This window comes from Pezoporus flaviventris, unplaced genomic scaffold (assembly GCF_033815535.1).
Source record: "Pezoporus flaviventris isolate CSIRO_AGI_PZ_B2104156 unplaced genomic scaffold, CSIRO_AGI_Pfla_v1 ptg000005l, whole genome shotgun sequence".
In the NCBI taxonomy this organism is placed as follows: domain Eukaryota; kingdom Metazoa; phylum Chordata; class Aves; order Psittaciformes; family Psittacidae; genus Pezoporus; species Pezoporus flaviventris.
In genome coordinates, this window is record NW_026892553.1 from 4,342,190 (window position 1) to 4,359,299 (window position 17,110).

General features: G+C 44.9%; 2 protein-coding genes across 4 annotated transcripts in view; one reads left to right on the forward strand and one right to left on the reverse strand.

Moving 5' to 3' along the window:
* CHRDL1 (chordin like 1) overlaps positions 1-7,226 on the reverse strand; it is a 37,539-nt gene extending 30,313 nt beyond the window's left edge. For 2 of the 3 annotated variants that reach the window (XM_061445727.1, XM_061445724.1), the window contains exons 1-3: positions 6,698-7,226; positions 3,655-3,801; positions 1,713-1,825 (exon numbers count right to left, since the gene is read on the reverse strand). In XM_061445727.1, the coding sequence (XP_061301711.1) occupies positions 1,713-1,825; positions 3,655-3,751 (210 nt within the window). In that variant the 5' untranslated portion in view covers positions 3,752-3,801; positions 6,698-7,226. Of the gene's footprint in view, positions 1-1,712; positions 1,826-3,654; positions 3,819-6,697 lie in introns of those variants that run through there. The other variant, XM_061445726.1, reaches the window with a different exon arrangement.
* The window catches only part of PAK3 (p21 (RAC1) activated kinase 3), a 168,542-nt gene that overhangs the window by 24,688 nt on the left and 126,744 nt on the right, over positions 1-17,110 (forward strand). The window lies entirely within an intron of this gene.

The window sequence follows — 17,110 nt, forward strand, 5'->3', positions numbered from 1 at the left end:
GAATAATTTGGCCTCTGTTCAGTTAATTGTCTTGCCTTTTTCTTCAACATTAGACATGTGTGTGTTGGGGGGATGGACAGTCACATCCAGGCTGTTGTTTAGAGATGGAGCAGAGATCTCCGTCTGTTGCCTGGCTCATAAGACTTGTTTTGTGCAGAGATCATATGGATCATGATGTTTGAGGCCAGCAAAGAAATTTTGGTGTCACTGGTGACAAGGACCCCTGGGGGTGTGTTTTTTATGCTGTAATACTAGGTTTAAGGTCTGTGCTTGTGCTATGTCATGACACATTTTCTAATGCTTTATCTAGACTTAATTTGTTGAAATTATAAATTATTGAGAGTTTCCTGATGATCTGGAACTTTCACTGTAGGTCAGTGTTCTGAGGGCACTTCTTCTGGCCAGGACAAAGCTTAAATGGATGGCTGGATGCTGCAGTTGTTATTTGGAGTCTTCTTTGCAGGCAACAAGAATCACATCCCAGAGATCCCTCAGAGCATCCTCACTGCTGAAATAACCCCAAGTTACATTTTGCACCCTCATAATGCAGCAAAGGTAAAACAGAACAAACAAGGAAGTAGAGTACAGAACCACTTCTGAGCTGCATGTACTGGTCATTACTACAGTTCCTTCTTTCTTAACAGTGTTGCCCTGAACTGTCACTCTGGTCTTTCATGCCATGAAAGAAATCAAATACACTCCACTTGTTGGAGCCTCACAGTGTGTGGGGTATGCTTGTGCTGTACAGGAGCATACCGTGCACTTTCCCATCCCTCCAGACTAACAGCTTCCTAAAACTCATTGAGCAATGATTTGTATCCAGATCTCTAGGGTTTCCAGTTAATTTCATACCCACCCAAGACACAGCCTTCCAGCAATTTAATATGTTTTACCACACACGGATTCTGAGGGAGTTTTCCACTTACACATCAGCAAAAGTGAGTGGAAACTCCTTTTTGCTAAAATCAAGGACTTAATTTTCTTCCTACTAGATTGCTTTTCTTTTACTGCCTTTTCTCTGCTGCACAGATCTGAGATGCAGCCAAGCCTGTGGGGCTACTGTTGGTGCATCTCTGCACTACACTGTAGTAGCAGATCCCTCGGAGCAAATGCTGCACGAGAGCCCAATATTTTACACTTGCAGGGGAGAAATAGCCAAGAAAACTTTATTCTGCATTAAAACTCAGCATCTGGAGTGTCTCATGTGTTACTGATTAAGAGCCCCTTATTTAGTCATTTTAAAGTACTCCAAGGACATACTCTGACCTCATTTTCCTGCCCCCCCCCAGCTGTATAAGCCATACTTAGGGGATTTATGGCTGCTGTGTCTTCATATCACGCACCACCTGATGATACCTAAGGACCTGTCCCTTCATGTCCTATTCAGTTCTCTCTGCTTCCCAAACCTTTTTCTCATTTTTCATCATCTAATTCTTCTTTCATAGATTTCTACAAGCAGTGTTACACAGTCCTGTTCCTTTAGCACATTAGGGCAGCAGATGCTTTGACTGTAGAAATGCCTCTGAAGTTGTGGGCATTGTCCATACATCCAAACAACTCCAAATTCAGGTACAGAATAATCATCCACATTGATGGAACTGCTGTTTCCTGCAGGGTGACCCACTAGTGCAAACCTGTGCATACAACAGGAAGGATTCTGGTCAATTAAGCAAGTAGAAGTGTTTGTAGGATGAATAACTCAGCAATCCTACCTCTGAGCATAGACAATTTACGCAGTAGACAAGGCCATAGGGTTCTAAGTAAGGATGCCATCTCTCTCCAACACGATACTTCTTATCTTGAAACACGCAGTATGTATCTGAGTCTGTAAAGCAGAAAAGAATTGAAAGAGCTGTGAATGCCTGTCCTCATTCCGTGCTTACCAAGTGTTCCTAGGTTTTATGTACACTACTTTTTCTTTCCCTGGAGTATCACATAATGGAAATATCCTTGATTTCATGTACTGTTGTCTCTAACTTCCTAACATAAATGCCATGGTCTCCCATCTTTCCAAAACTGCAGCTCCTGAAATAGCTGACACAATGGCTGTCATACAGGATGAGTTTATCCTTTCACCTGCAAAAACACTGGCTAAGATCCCAGCAAAACTAAAGTGCTTGATTGCTCAGATGGGTTTGTAGGAAACAAAACCTTTTTACTGCAAAAGCAAAGCAATTGGCTCAACTCAGGAAAATCCCAGGTTGTACAGCTGAGAGACTTCAAACAAGGGGTCTGCAAAAGGAAGGTAAATGCACTGTATTTATACTGCATGTTCAGTGTCTCCCTATTTTAACAACCTAATAAAAAAGAGGTTTATACTAGTGTTTCGGAACAACTTGTGCTAACTTACATATGCTTCAGCATTCACAGTGTTTTAAGATCTTTTTGTACATTAAGCATTTCTAATCATGTGGGTGCAGTTCTGCAGGTATCCATCTACCTATCAGACATTACTGCCCTATCTCTCTCTGTCACATTACAGCCTCACATTGAAAACTCAAATCACTTCAATAAAAGGATGTTCCTCATGTGTTTTCATGAGAGAATTCCTTCCTGTTATCTTAATGATGTCCAAATTCAGCTTAATTCATTACCCTCAGTATAGATGATACTTCAGGGTATCAAACAAAATACCTCTCTTCCAAGTGATAATCCAAGCAAGGGACATTCTTCACATTTACTGGGCTAAAAGAAGGTAGCAAGAGGCAGGGATTATTAGTAGCAACTGTGAAGTGGTCTGCTTTCACTTCACACTAAAGCATGACAAATGAAAGGCAGGATCTGGAAAAGCAGATGAATGGAGTTTGGTAGTTTCTCAACTGTGCTTTCTATGACCAGGGATACCTGCACATTGTTTGCTTGGGAGCATGTTCAGCAGAAAAGGTGGCCTTTTTGGAACTCTTTTCCTTTTTTAATGCACCTACTTCCTTAGAAGCAGAAGTTTCTGATACTGAGGCTGAAAACTCTTTTTCAAGGGTAAACAATGTCTTTGGTAAGAAGGCGGCCAAAACCCAGCCTGCAGGTGAGGAGAGCAGTCCAGAGAGCTAGTAACAGGGCTGCAGCAATCTTACTTGAGTAGTTATTCCTCCTTGTCATGCTTTCTGAAATGTGTTAACATCTCCCACGGATGACAGGCTTTGTAGAAATACTCCCTTTGTTTTGTTTGTATTCTTTTCAGTTATCCTCGTCAAGTTTTTGACAGTGCTTAGACTCTTAATTTTCTCAAAGGATGTATCTAATCCAGTTCATATGAGGTTGTTTTTGGAACACACTGTAACAGTCTTGGACGAGCTTTACGCTAGCTGAAACCTTCAGCACAATAGTCTTACACATGGGACAGAATCCAGATAATCTGTCAGATGTTTACAGAGATCACCAAAGTGGAATTAAGCACTCTCTGGATTCAGGATATTTGAAATAAAACAGATTCTCCAATTGATGTGTTATGTTCTTTATGATGCAATGAAACCTGTACAACTTCAGGAAGAAGTGCCTCAAACGTGGGGGTGACCTGACTCTACTAAATGCAGGATTAGGAGGAAGAATGTTAGAAGGTTTTGAACATAGTACCCCAGTTTGAAGACCTTTTCTGTCAAATAAAAGGAAAATGACAAATGTGGATGAAGGTGACAGCTTTGTTTGAAGTTTACTTACGTTTTACTTGTTCTAGTTTACTTCCATCTATGAAAAGGAGACAGAGCACACCACAAAAGATAAAATGAAAATCCTTCAATATCCACTTTTTTCTCATCTTTATCGACAAAAGGAAAAGAAAGAACCTCCAAAGCAGAGAACGTTGAGCTGTTGGGAAGAAAAGATTAAATTAATGAAACCAAAATCCTCTAAGATACTTGAATTCCCTGACATAATTTCATCCAGTACACACAAATCCTAAACTGTACCACGGATCTTCATTTCATGGAAGCAGCTTTGGCTTCAGATAATTTCAATATTGGAAAAGAGGCTATATCCCCATCCATGAAGGTTGAAATTGGGTATTACGTCTAATAAAATCCTTATTTTATTCCAAAGCAGAGAAATCTGGCTTTGGAATTCTTCAAGACCTCTTTCATAGGAAGCCAGGTGGGGAGATGTTCTTGTGAAGCAGCTCTTTTGGATCTAACTGAGGAAATGCAGGTGTCAACTGTAACATGTTGGCTTCAGCATAACATGAACCTTGGCCATTTCTGGTGCGCTGGCCCCTCACTGTGGCACTCCCTGCTTAGGGCAACATGTTGGCCATGCTCTCAGCAACCGGAGCTCTCCTGCCACATCTCACAGGCTTCCACCACTATTCACCTCCTCTGTTTACCCCTTCCCAACCACTATTGTTCTGGGATTGTGTATAATTGGTTTTCCCTTCTGTGACCTTGATATCTGAAAGTAGAATGGGGGAATGACGTGTAATCTTCATTCCTGTAGATCTTTGATGTCAAAACCTGGCATATGGTCAAAGCTCAATGTGTTCTTCTCTGTGTGGTGCAGAGGTGGTATCATACTTGCTGTATGCACAGTTCCGCTTGTCTTTTTCTGCCTTTAAAATTTGGATTATTTATAATGAGGAAAAGGCATAAAATAATGAACTAAAGTAGAATTCATTTATTTCTGACAGCCAACCTAAGGTTCTGAACTGAGAAAAATGGTGATGCTTTACTGTTCATCAGAATTCACTGCAAAAAAAATTCTCTTCCCAGAGTCCACCTGTCTATAATTATAGTATCAGAAAGATTGGGGGTTGATCTGCAGAAGTTTGATGTGGATTCACAAGTAGCTTTACAAAAGTTCAAAAAAAAAAATTAAAATAATTCACTATTGGAAAAATAAACCGTCTGCTTTGTGAAGTCATTTGACTTCTTCAGATTTCATTAAGTAACAGAAGTGTGAGTATGTTTCATCTCACAGATAACCAAAGCAGAAATGATAATTTATACATGTATATTCAAAATCAAGTGGTGGATAACTTAGAGAAATCACCAGTAAGTTAACGGCACCTAAAAAGAAACTCTTCCTACTGAGGCTGTTGAGATCCAGAATCCTGCAGCGAAGGGTGGCTGGTCTGATTTTATCAGAGTGGTTTTATTGCCTTTCCTGTTCAAGGCTTGCATTACTCTACCTTCCCAAACCACAGCCAGAATGGGCATCCTCCTTAACTAACCAAATCTATGCAGCTACTCTGCCTATGCTCAGTCAGCTCACTCGAAAGGACGCAAACTGCATCTGAAAACACCCCAAAGAATAACCCCATTTTAAAAGCCCACTCCCTGTGCAGTAACAAAATACAACTTTCCATTTATTTTGGAAGCTGAGAATAATATTCCAATTTCAGAAGAAAAGTTTAAGTCATTTTTTCCTTTCAAAGTCTTCAGATCACATAGGACATTTTTAAAGCCAAACAAGCTTTTAAATACTCCTTTAAAGTTAAACCCTTGTAATTCAGTCCCAGGAATCATGCAGACACCGAGAACAACAGTAGCACATCCTGGGACCAGCAGAACTGTGAGCATTTCAGTGTTTTGGCCTTCCTGGGGGTTGCTTCAGCAAAGCATATTTATAAATGGAGTACAATTACCCTTTGTGCAGCACTTTACCTGTTGGCCAGCTTGGTTAGTTCCAACAGAAAGGCTCAGAAATCCCTCCACTTCAAAGGTCATGTATTCAAAAGGAAGAGCATTTTAAAAGTTGGCTTGCCTAGGCTCAGAAATGCTGCACGGTGATGTGAAATGGAGGAGTTAATAACAGAAACGGGATGGAGACTTTTGATGTCTTCCTTAATTCTCTTTAATTTCTGTATTGTTGTTACTCCAAATATAAACACATACTTTTCACTATTAGCACACTCCCTTTATTTCCCCAAAGGGCAACATCCTAAAAATATTCCTGGATTTAAATAATCTCGGTTAGGCTTAACCTGTTAATTATTGGTGTGTTTTCGGCGTGGTGGAAACAATGAAAGTGATCACTTCTTACATGAGGTACTCACTAGAACACAGCTTGCGGGGCTGTGTTTAACGCCTCGCCCTCCGAAGCGCCCGCCGTGGTGACCGCAAGTGGTAGTGCCCGGCCCCGCCGCGTTCCCCCGTTAGTGCAAGAAGGGAATAGGCAGCGAGACGGCGCGGGGCGGGCATCGGTTGTGCCGTGCGCGGGGACACCAACCGCGGCTGCCGGGGGGCGGCGAGGCCGGGGGAGCTCAGCCCAGGCCCGCAGGGGGGCTCTGTCCTACGCCCTCCGGTGCGGGGCACGCAGCTCCCGCCGCTCGCCCCGGGGTTTATCCCTGCGCGCCCGCCGTCGGGGGTGCTTTTAAGCGGGCGAGTGTCCAAGCGAGCCGCGGCCAGAGGCGCCTGGCTCCGCTGCTCCAGCACAACAGCCGGCCCTGGGGCCCCGAGCCCAAGGCGCGCCCCGCAACCCCGGGGCCGGCGGGGAGGGTCAGGTCGAGGGCTGCCGTCGGTGGAGCCCCGGTCCGAGCAGCGGAGCTCGGCAGAGCGGACGGCGGGCCCCGGCCAGGTGCCGGCGGTGCCTCCGCGGGGAAGCAGGACCAGAGGCCGTCCCCGACCACCGCCCGGGAGGAGTAAGCCGGACCCCCGCAGGGCTGGCGGTGTCGCCATCCCAGCCGCGGGCAGCGCTCAGCCCACGGGCGCAGCTCCGACAGCGGGACCGCGCCTCCCCCGGGGTCCTGCCTAGGAAAGAAAAGCTCACTAACCTGGGGCAGGGCTGGAGGCCGCTCCGCTGTGCCGCGGGCCCCGGAGGCTGCCGGCGAACACGGCTTCGGCTCGGAGGGCCGCGAGGCTCCGTTCTCTCCGCTCCGCCGGGGTACGGGAGGGCTCCGGCCAGGCGGCTCCTCTTCCCAGTCACGTTGCCATAATCTTCTCCCGCAGTTCGCCCGGGCTTTCAGGTTTTCCAGTCGCTCGCTCAGTGGCGGCAAGGAGGGAACCGACGGCAGCCCCCCGACCGCCTGATGGACGGGATGGGGCGGGCGGGAGGCTGGAATCCGCTAAGCCCAGGGCGGACGCTTCGCAAGGTCCCGGGCTGCCTGGCAGGGGACACCTGCCACCACCTCCTGTCCCAGCGGGGAGCGCAGCGAGGCCCCGCGGCCGGAGGATGCTCTCCGCGGCGGGTCCTGCCCCGCAGCCCCGCCGGCACTGGAGCGGCGGTGGGAGGAGGAGTGGAGGAGCCCGCGCCCCGGCGGTCCGCCTCCCGCCCCGGCCCCCTCCTCTCCCGCGCCCGCTCCTGCCGCCCGGCACAGCAGCGTGACTGACACGACTCGGGGTGGAGTTTGCTCCCCTCTGGGGGGACAGGGCAGGCGGAGGGCGGGGGGGGCTGCGATCCCGGGAGGGGTCTCGGCTCGTTGCCCCCTGCCGCCGTGCGGGAGCCACCTGCGGGACCCGCGCGGGGTTCTGCCTGCAAACGGAACTGCGGGCTGGGTGACCGCCTCGGTTACCGAGCCCCGCGGGCCCTTTGCGTAGAGAGAGGACTCTACACGACATGGCTCTCTAATGGGCTTTTCACGCACGGGGTGCCCTCCAGGGCAGGGCCAGTGGAGTCAGCGTCCACTGGGATTTGTCAGCCACCTTCTGCTGATACCCTCTGGTCTGATTTATTGTGTTAGAAGGTTTCAAGGTCACATTGAGATTCTGGTGGAACTAAATTAAACCCATGACTCATGACATTATATGCTTGGTCAAACATTCTTTTTCTGTCTTGTTGTAGCCCCTGTAACTAATAAGAAGAGATCAGTGAACCCTTGACAAATGATCTGAGAAAAAGGGTGAGGTATGAAAAGACATCCTGTGGAGAAACAAATTACAACCTATTTCCCCTAGTTTGGGAGCAGGGTGTTTGGGGAGCACTGCTGGGAGGTCACACACCTCCCAGGCTTGGTAGATCTTTTCAGAAGGCTGAAAATTGAGCAGAACTTTCATTTCTTCCATAGTAATTTAGGGGATGAAATACTGAAAACAGAATGTACAGTGAAACCTTACACTAGCATGAGGAAAAAACACTTAACTTACTAAGGACTTTGTGGTGTGACTTGAAGAGGAACGGGGGCTGTATGTTAGTAAAATGTGACTTTATAACTCCTAATATTAAAAAAGGAAAAGAGAAAGGAACTGCATTCTGGAGCTAAGCACTCTGGAAACACTGCTCCTTGCCTACTTCTATGTCACTGTGCCACTCCTTGCTTTGCTTTAATCCCTGTTCCAAAGAGAAATCATCACTTAAAGCTCTCAGTCCTGAATGTGGTGGCTACTGCTGCAGGCTGATAGTTTTGGAGGTGAATTAGGGATAATTTTGTGTGAATTAGGGATGGGCAAATGGAAAAACAAATGGTGACTTTGAATCAGAAATATGACAGTAATTCACACTTGTAGGCCAAGAATCTGAGCTGTGCAAGCTCTGGTCCTGCACAGGTATATCCATGCTCATGGAGGGAAGATGTAAGCGTGTACACCCATGCTTCTAAGTTGTGGGGTTGTAGTAGTGTTGTTCCATTAGATGTACTGGGTTAGATTGGGCAGGCTCAGCCTGTGAGATAAACTGTATGTGAATAACATCTGCACCCGGGTCTGCGACTGAGCCACCCCTACTGCATTCTGCAGAGCTAGACCCAAACCCAGTTAGAGTCTTCCCACTGACATGGGCACAGGATGGAGGGGCTTCCCTTGGAGATGCCTTTGGCTACCTGGGAGCCCACAGGCTATGGGAGTAGTAGTAAATCCTGTCTCAGGAACTGAGTTCAGACACCAGCAGGAAATGTAGAAGCAAAGGGTGTGACGCCAAAGGTAAATGAAGTAAAATGAAAATAGGGATCATACTGTGAAAGGAAAGGAGTTTGGTACTGAAAGAGTCCAGAAAGATGCAGTAGATTGTGTACATCCCTTGATAGCTCTAAATTTCAGTGAGACTGTCTCATCAGGGATGCTTCCTGGATTTAGTGCAGCAACAAGTGAAGCTCTGCACTTCTGCGGTCCTTACAGGAGGCTGAGGTTCTGCTGATGAGTCTGTACGTGGTAGTTTTACTTCCAATTCAAAAATCAATCCATTCCCTACATGTTGGAGGTAAATTGACATGGCACCAGATTTCAGAGGAGTTAATGAGATATTAAAACGCCCTTAGTAATGTCATTTAAATGACATTTCTCTATAGAGAAAGGGAATTGCACAGGGGTCCAAATTCCAGTCAAATGGTTTGATTTCCTAAATTCCTGTGTTACTGCAGTTGGATGAAGGCTGGGTCGCCTATCTGTGATGGTTTTCTTCTGTTGGTGATGTCAGTGATTAGAAGCTTTGTCTTTATTGTCTTTATGGATAACGGTGGCCAAAGTGATCATACATATGTGTCTTTCTCAGAAGCATCCTGGGGACTGTGAGTATCTGTTTGCTTCAGTGTTACTCAAAACCAAAGACACAATTTGCAACTCATATTAGAAAAGATTTTGCAGATCTCTGTGAGCAGGAATCCATGGCTTCTTGTGGGCAAGCTTGACAGTTTGGTTTTATAGCATCCACATCACTTTGGTGCTGCTTTGGGCCTGGCAGAGCTCAGGTTTACTGTGTTGACATCCTCAGGAGCAGCTTACCCAACAGAGCTGCCCACCTCTGTCAGACTGCCTCTAGACAGCACTCACCACATGTTTCCTTCTCTGGGCTGATACGTAGACCAGTGTGTGTAGATAAAGCCAACAGTAATCGTTGCAGTGATCTTTATGCATAGTCAGTGGAGTAGTAATGAGAAGTGAAATATTTTCTATAGACTCTGTGACCTGAATTCTTTTGCAGAGAGATTCCTTGAAAATAAATTCCTTATTTGGCCTGAAGAGTGCCTTGGGAAAGTTGCTGTAGATGCCAGCACTTCCCACTGTGTTCTGTGAGACTGTTTCAGAAGATGATGGTGTCTGACAGTCTAATTCAGGTGTAAGACCTTTGCTGAACATAGAGATATACGAAAGGGAGCTCTTTTCTCACTCTGGCATACTTAGATTGTAGAGAATTGGCTCAAAGATCCTTTCTTTCAGGTGAGGGCTTGGGACCACAGCCCACTGTGCTTTGCTTTTGTCTCACTATTAATACAGCCCCGTATAAGGGAGTCTGTCTTGTTCCCCTTAGACCACAGCACTGGTGTGATTTAGCAAACACACTGCTAAGCCCTGTCAGTGCTAGGCTGTTACTGCAGCTTGTGAACTTCAGGGCTGCCACACACGTGGGACACAGAGAGCTCCAGAGAAGCATCAGATACGTAGCTGTTACCTTTCGTGCTGCCAAGCAGAGCTCACTGCTTGAATATGCTCTGCATCCTCAAGTCTGGAGAGGAAAGAACTGCTCCCCATAGGGAGCATTAGAGATTCAAGGATTTCCTAAGCTTTCAAGAGCACAGAGATTTAGCCATGTAATTCTCACAAAAGATAGTAGAAAATAACCTGTGACACTGACAGTAGGAGTCCATCTCCTTGAGCTGTGCCTCACAGTGACTGAGCAGTACGTAGGTATCCTGCTATTTTTTTCATTTGTGAGGGAAAAAACAGGATAAAAGGTTCGTGCCAATCCTGACATGTTTATGCACCATGTGGAGTTTCCTTAATTGGAACAGACATTGAGCTCTGAGAGATGTGAGACACATGATACAGCTTCCATTTACCTCCCTGTCTTTTTTCCTTTGCTTTCAAGAAAAAAATATTACCTATGGTCAAATCTTCACTCCTGAAAAAGTATGAAAGGAAATTCTTAAACTAATGAAATCCTTTGTTTTTTGCTCGCTATAAATTCCGTGGATCCTCTTGGAAAATGTGTCTTAAGAGTCTAAAAATTATTCCCAGGATTTTATAAAAAAGAAATCTAAATTACTTTTTGTGGTTTGGATCAGCCCTCCAACTATCGTATTGGGAATAGGGGCTGGATGCTCATCAAGCAGTCTTCACTTGTACTCTTAAACTAAAAGGGCTTCAGATGTGCATGATTTTGTGATTATGGCATAGGATGGTCATGAGCATTCTCCACCCTCCTGTTCATGCTGTAGCACTGACTTCATTCGCGGTGGGGTTTCAGTCCTCTTGTACTAGAAATGAATTTGCTCATTGAGCAGTGAGGCAGATGGATGTGGGGAATCCGAGATTCAGTGCAGTTTGCAAAATAGCAACAACAACATTACATAAAGTGTCTGTTTGCAGCCCGGTTCCTCATTACCTTGATGTGGACATACTCAGCTGAGACTGAACAGTAGCTGAAACCTGTCATTTGTCAAGAAAGGCAAATAAAATCTATGTTGCTAAATTTCACTTCCAAATGCACAGGTGAGAAGAAAGTCCTGAGAGTTGCCAGTGGCAAACATGAAAATGCAGAAGGGAACTACTCTTTTTCATCCTGTCCTAGAGCAAACGATGCTTTGCTAGGTGAGGTGTTGGGAATACCATGTACAGGTATAGATGTACATGCACTCAGAGGTGAGGTCCTCCTGAACTCTGCATTGGTTTCAAAGTGCTCATCTGCAGCAGTTTCTATCCTATCCTATCTAATCCAATCCCATCCATTCCAGATATTTATAAGATACTACAGTGTGTGTGCAGCTGTAATTGTGATACTATAATTCTCTTTCATACCTCTAATGTCAAAGAAAGTCTGCAAGACAGTTTGTAGGAATACAGATGTTTTAGTGGTTTTATGAGCTGCATGAGCTTCACCATGGCGTGTCAACACACCAGTACTGAGTGGTTTACTGAGAGGGAAAGAGCAGTGAAGTATCATTACCAAGATACGTGCAAGCAGTTATTATTCAGACTCTCAAAAGAATCCAAGGAATGCACACAAACTACAATGAAATTATGACAGTGCTGATCTTTGTGACATTCCCAGGAAGTTTTCCCATCTCTGCTATCTTTCCTTGTACTTTCTTATCCAGACAGTTGAATTTTCCAATTGGGAAGTTCTTGACCAGGTACATCTTACTGTCAGTGGTACACTGTAATCTTGGACAGAAACTCCTGATTTCTGATTTATCCCCTTTGTGTGTCAATCCATCTAACTTATGTTTTCTAAAAATGCAATTATTTAGCTATGGCAGATTTGGCTTTTTGTCTTTTTCCAGTATTAATAGTAGTGATGAATTTCTTTTGCATTATTTAATCTTGTATTGAAATGCAGTGGGTGTTGGAGGCACACTGTCAATAAAGTAGGTGAAAATAGAGCTCTAAATCCTGAGTTGGTGTCACATATTTGAGGAAGCTGAAAGGGGCCTTTTTTCCCTCCAAATCTTCAGTCCAATCTCTCATCTATAGCTCTTGCACAGACCATATTCTGTGGGCACAAAGCTTGCACAGCATCCAGTTCCTGCTTCTACCAGAGTGTAATACCACATAGCAGGCAGCAGCATCTCGGTGCCTTTTTCCAGCAAGTGAAAAGCAGCATCAGACAACCCATGTAAGTGCTTAGTTCTGAATTCTGGCAGGAGCATTACCTTCATTGGTTTTTCAGTACCACGCATTTTGAAAACAGCAGAAGGTGGTGTAGCTCCCATAAAAACAACAGACGTTTTCCCTGCCGTTGGAATTGTTGATTAGAATCACACTTGGTGGAAATCTGCAGGAGTTTAAGAGAGTCACAGTGATCTGCACTTGCTGAGGTTATAGCTGTACATGAGAAAAGCAGTCACAAATCTGACAGATTGATCATACCATGATAAAGATCCACTTGCTGAGGCATTTCTGTACAGCTGAGATGCACCAGATAAAGCAGTGAGTCCTGTCTCCCAAGGCTGCCAGAAGGAGTCAAGGCAGCCTGAACGGGGCTCCAATTGCAATACAAATACACTTCTCTAAACCCGTGATTAGTGCTGCTAATCTTGCCTCGCTAAGCCAAAGATAATAACAACGAGGTTACTGAACACCTCGGCTATTAGGTAGTTCTTCTGCTTAGAAACTTGCTGGTACTAGAGGCTTTTGAAACCCATTAGTAAAACTGAACTTGCCAAATGAGCCTTCTCTAGGGAGAACAAAGTCAAATGTGTGCCAGCATGGAGCCAGAGCCTGCCAGGGCTGAGCACTCGCAAATCCCATTGCTACCAGCCAGACCTTCGTGTAACTGAACCCAGTTGTAAAATGAACTGATAGCTGTGGACCTGCCTTTCACATTGATACCAGGATTGTGCATTTGCTCAAAGCAGACCCTAATGTGTTGACTTGCACTAAACTGTGATGCTTTGGAAAAGTCACATTGTCCTCTGTCTTGCAGCATCCAACTGACCATGAGGGGCCCTTACCAGCACGGAGTTAGGCCAGACAGTGGGACCACTTGTCTCTCTTGTCTAGTTCATAAAGCTGGTCCTTGAGCTTTTCTTCACCAGGAGATGGTGATCCTTTCACATGAACAGCATTGTAGAGAGAGGGGAAAAACAGCCAAGCTGTTTCAAAAACCCCCAATGAATTTTCATCAGAGGATGGGAACAGTGGAAATTTCCAAGAGGATACTGGTGAAATTAGAAATGGCTCTTAGAGAATAACTATCTACAGAAAAAAAAAAGTTAAAAATAAGGAAAAGGGGGAATTTCCTTTCATCAGGAAAAACATCAGTATAAAGCACATGGAGAAAAACAAACAGTGAAGACACTGTTGCTAGTGGGCTGCCTTTGTAAGTATTAATGGAACGTCACAGAACAAGAGTTTCTTTTATTCCTTTTATCCCAGCTCCCTGCTTGCGAGGTTCTTGTGTGAACATGCAGCAGTTTCCAAGGCTGTGAAATTATCAGACCTGGAGCAATGCCAGTACAAACCAATTTATTGGGGTCCAGCAATTAACTAAAACCTAGAAAGCTTGATTAATTGTGGCACTGCTCAGCAGGGAACACCGAGGAAAAAAAATCAGACTAAACTCGTGCAGTGCCTCTGTTCATGTACCAATTTACACTGTATGTAAAGAAAAGTTTCCTCTCTGTAAATACCCTCAGTGTATTATTTTGCACCATGTACAGAGAATTATTACAATGCCATTTGGGAAAATGCTGGTTGATGGCTCTCTGGATAATAATTTCCTAATAGCCGTTATCCTGTTCTATATTTTCGCTGTTGAATTCATATCTTATTGTAACCCAAACAATGGGATATAGTATTTTAAAACATTGGTTTATTTAAGCTTCTCTCTGGAGGGGCATCTTGAGAATCCAGCACTGCTCTGTTTCTTTGTCTTCCCTCGAACACTGAAGTGTGCAAGCAAGGTGAGGGTTTGGAAGCTGTTCAGAATTAGCTAGGGTAGAAAAGAAGCAAACAAAAAGGTTGAGCAAAGAACCAGTTCACCAGTGCAGGATATGTGGACTGAAATGGAGTCCTGTAGTCTGAGGAGACAGACAGGAACTTGCACAGGCTGAATTAGAAATGTCTTATACATTATGAGAAACAACTACAAGGTGTAATTAAGGCATCATCTGATTTCATTATGATAGTGTTAATAGAGTGTCCACATTGCTTATTTTATTGTAGGGCTTTTCATAAACCCCTATGCATAAACCAGGATTTTAAAATCTAATTTCTAGTTGCCTTAGTGGTACATTAATCACTTTTAGTATAGATCACTGAGAAGAAAGTAAATATTCCAACTCAGTGTAATGCACCACTGCAGGGTTATTGTAATGGGTGGTACAAACCACTGGGCCTAGCAGTGCATCTTAGTGCCTCTTACATCCAAATAATTCAATGGCTAGTAATGGAAAAAAAAAGCTGGCTGAGGATAAAAAAGTAGTGGTAAAAGAACCCTCCCCCTGGCCAGTGGAAAGGAAAAGAAAGATCCATGCAAATGTTTTCACTTTTTCAACATCATTTTGTATCCTAATCTGCATCCAGCTGTGACACTGTCACATTCTCAGATTCAAAGGATGCCATCCGCAGACAGTGCTAGATCACATTAGGCAGTGGTGATAAGAGAGCCAGTGGAAGCATCATGTCCAGGCAAGGCATGAGCTGGGGCTGTAGGGTGATTTTGGCCGTTCAGTGAGGTGGGAAGGGCTGTCTCCTCCAATTTCATTGTATTTATGGGGGATTTAATGTATTTTTATTTTTTTTTGTAAATACTTGCAGTGGAAATGGGTTTGTCGGAGGTCATCTAATTGAATCTACAGCCCTGGCAACCCTTCACAAAGGCTGCCAGGAGTGACCGAGTTGCTAATGTTTAACTGTGAATACCCAGCGGGGGTCCTCCACAGGCCTGAATACAGTCAATTATGTTATTTTTCTAAATATTAGTGACTCAGCTGTCTCTGCTTGTGAAGAGTTGCCAGGGTCACAGATACAATCAGACAGATCCTCCCCCCCTTCACCTCTAAGAGATCCGGAGAATCATTTTCGATATCACACTGACTGTGAGAGGGAAGGGCTCTTTCAGGGCTGCGCTGCTCCTCCAGAGTGGCTGCAGGCAGTCTTCTGCTTTTGTGGGGTTCCAGTGCACCAGACAATGTATAATTGCTTGGGGGGAACGCTGGCATGTACAAGCAGCCTCACTGAGCTCAGTGAAATACGTTTCACAGCTTAGCTTAGTAGGCACTAGGGCTGAGATGTGACAAAACACAGAGGTGCCAATGGCTTGTGTCTCTGCTCGAGTACTGTTTTGTTCTTTCCCTCTTACAGAATCATAGAATGGTTTTCCCTCATCGTGCTCCACATATATCTCTGGGAGGAATATTTTTATGTACTGTAACAGTTCAGGTTTCCATTTTCCTCTGTAGATTTGTCAGTGAGGAACACAGAGCTGTGTCAGCAGACACAGGCACACATCCCCTGTCCAGAGCCCTCTTCAGCTGAGCCTGGCAGATGCTCAGCAGCCCTGCTCCTTTGCCCTCTACACGGAGCTCTGCAAGTATTTTAGGTTTTGACTACAGCTTCCATAGTTTTTGGCACAAGGGCTCTTTTCCAAAGCCCAGCATTCTCCAGCAACAGCATCCCCATCTTTGTGGTCCCCAGCCCAGCTCTTCTTATCTGATAAACAGCTTTTGGCCAAGGGAAAAGTCCTAGAGCGTTTGAGTGCCAGTGTATCGTTCTGGCCCATGTCTGAGGTAGTGCTTTGCAGTTGGCAAAGTTTCCTAATTTACTGCTGTTAAATTTTATCCAACTTTAGGAATATTATGTGGATGTGGCCAATCTCCAGCTATTCTGAATCCATTGCAAATACTTTGCCAGCATGTGTCCAAGTATAATCCAATTTTGATGTTTTCAATGCTGATACAATTTCCCTATAAGTACCTTCAGGCATGGCATTTGAATGCAGCAGACAGGAGTTCAACTGTCTGGAGCCCCACTCCCAGGAGGTGAGACCTTTATTCCTTTGGCTCCCTGTCTCTCCTAGGGATGGAAAGCCCAGACTGGGTCTCTAGTGACCACCGGTGCTGCATCTCTGACTTGCTGAACATACACAGCATTCTGTTTGTGAGTGAGGATCTCAACAATGGAGTGAGCAGAGAATCAGGAGTCATGAAATGTCTTTGCTGTTTGACATCAGTCCACTTCATTTCGGGGTACCAGATGTGTTAGAAATAAAGTAGCTAGATAAAACTGCAGTGAAAACAGAACCGAAGTTTGAAATGCTTCAGTACTGCACAGAACTTGACTTTGAAGAACCAGACATTATCAAAAGGGTGCCTTTGTAGCTTGTTCTTGCTATAAAAACAGGGAGGAAACCAAGCCACCTTCTGTTAAAGCTGGAGTTTCCCCTGACTGGAGCTCTCCTAGGGAGAAGGAAAATAACCCAGCAAGGGAGAGGAGGCTGGCTGTGTTTAGACAGTCTGTCCTCTTCTGATCTGCGTGTGCCTCTCAGGAGGAGGAATTCCCTGGGAAGGTTTTGATGTCTGATTAATTACCAAGGCCAATGTCTCCCTCCTGTAGGAGGAGATGGTTTGGGACAGCAGCTAAACCAAAGGAGGAGATGGTTTCCTCAATGGTTTTGAATTCTTTGCCTTCTTCCCAGATTGTTGTCATGATGGACAGAGTGTAAAACTATTATGACAGTACTTTAGGACTCCATTGTGGAAAACTAGAACCTGGATGTTACTAATGTTGCAGTTACATGTGACCAATCTTGGTTTCAGAAACAATCAGGTCAGCAGCATCCTGTCTTGTACTCCGACTCTTCCAAGTATTCATCAGTG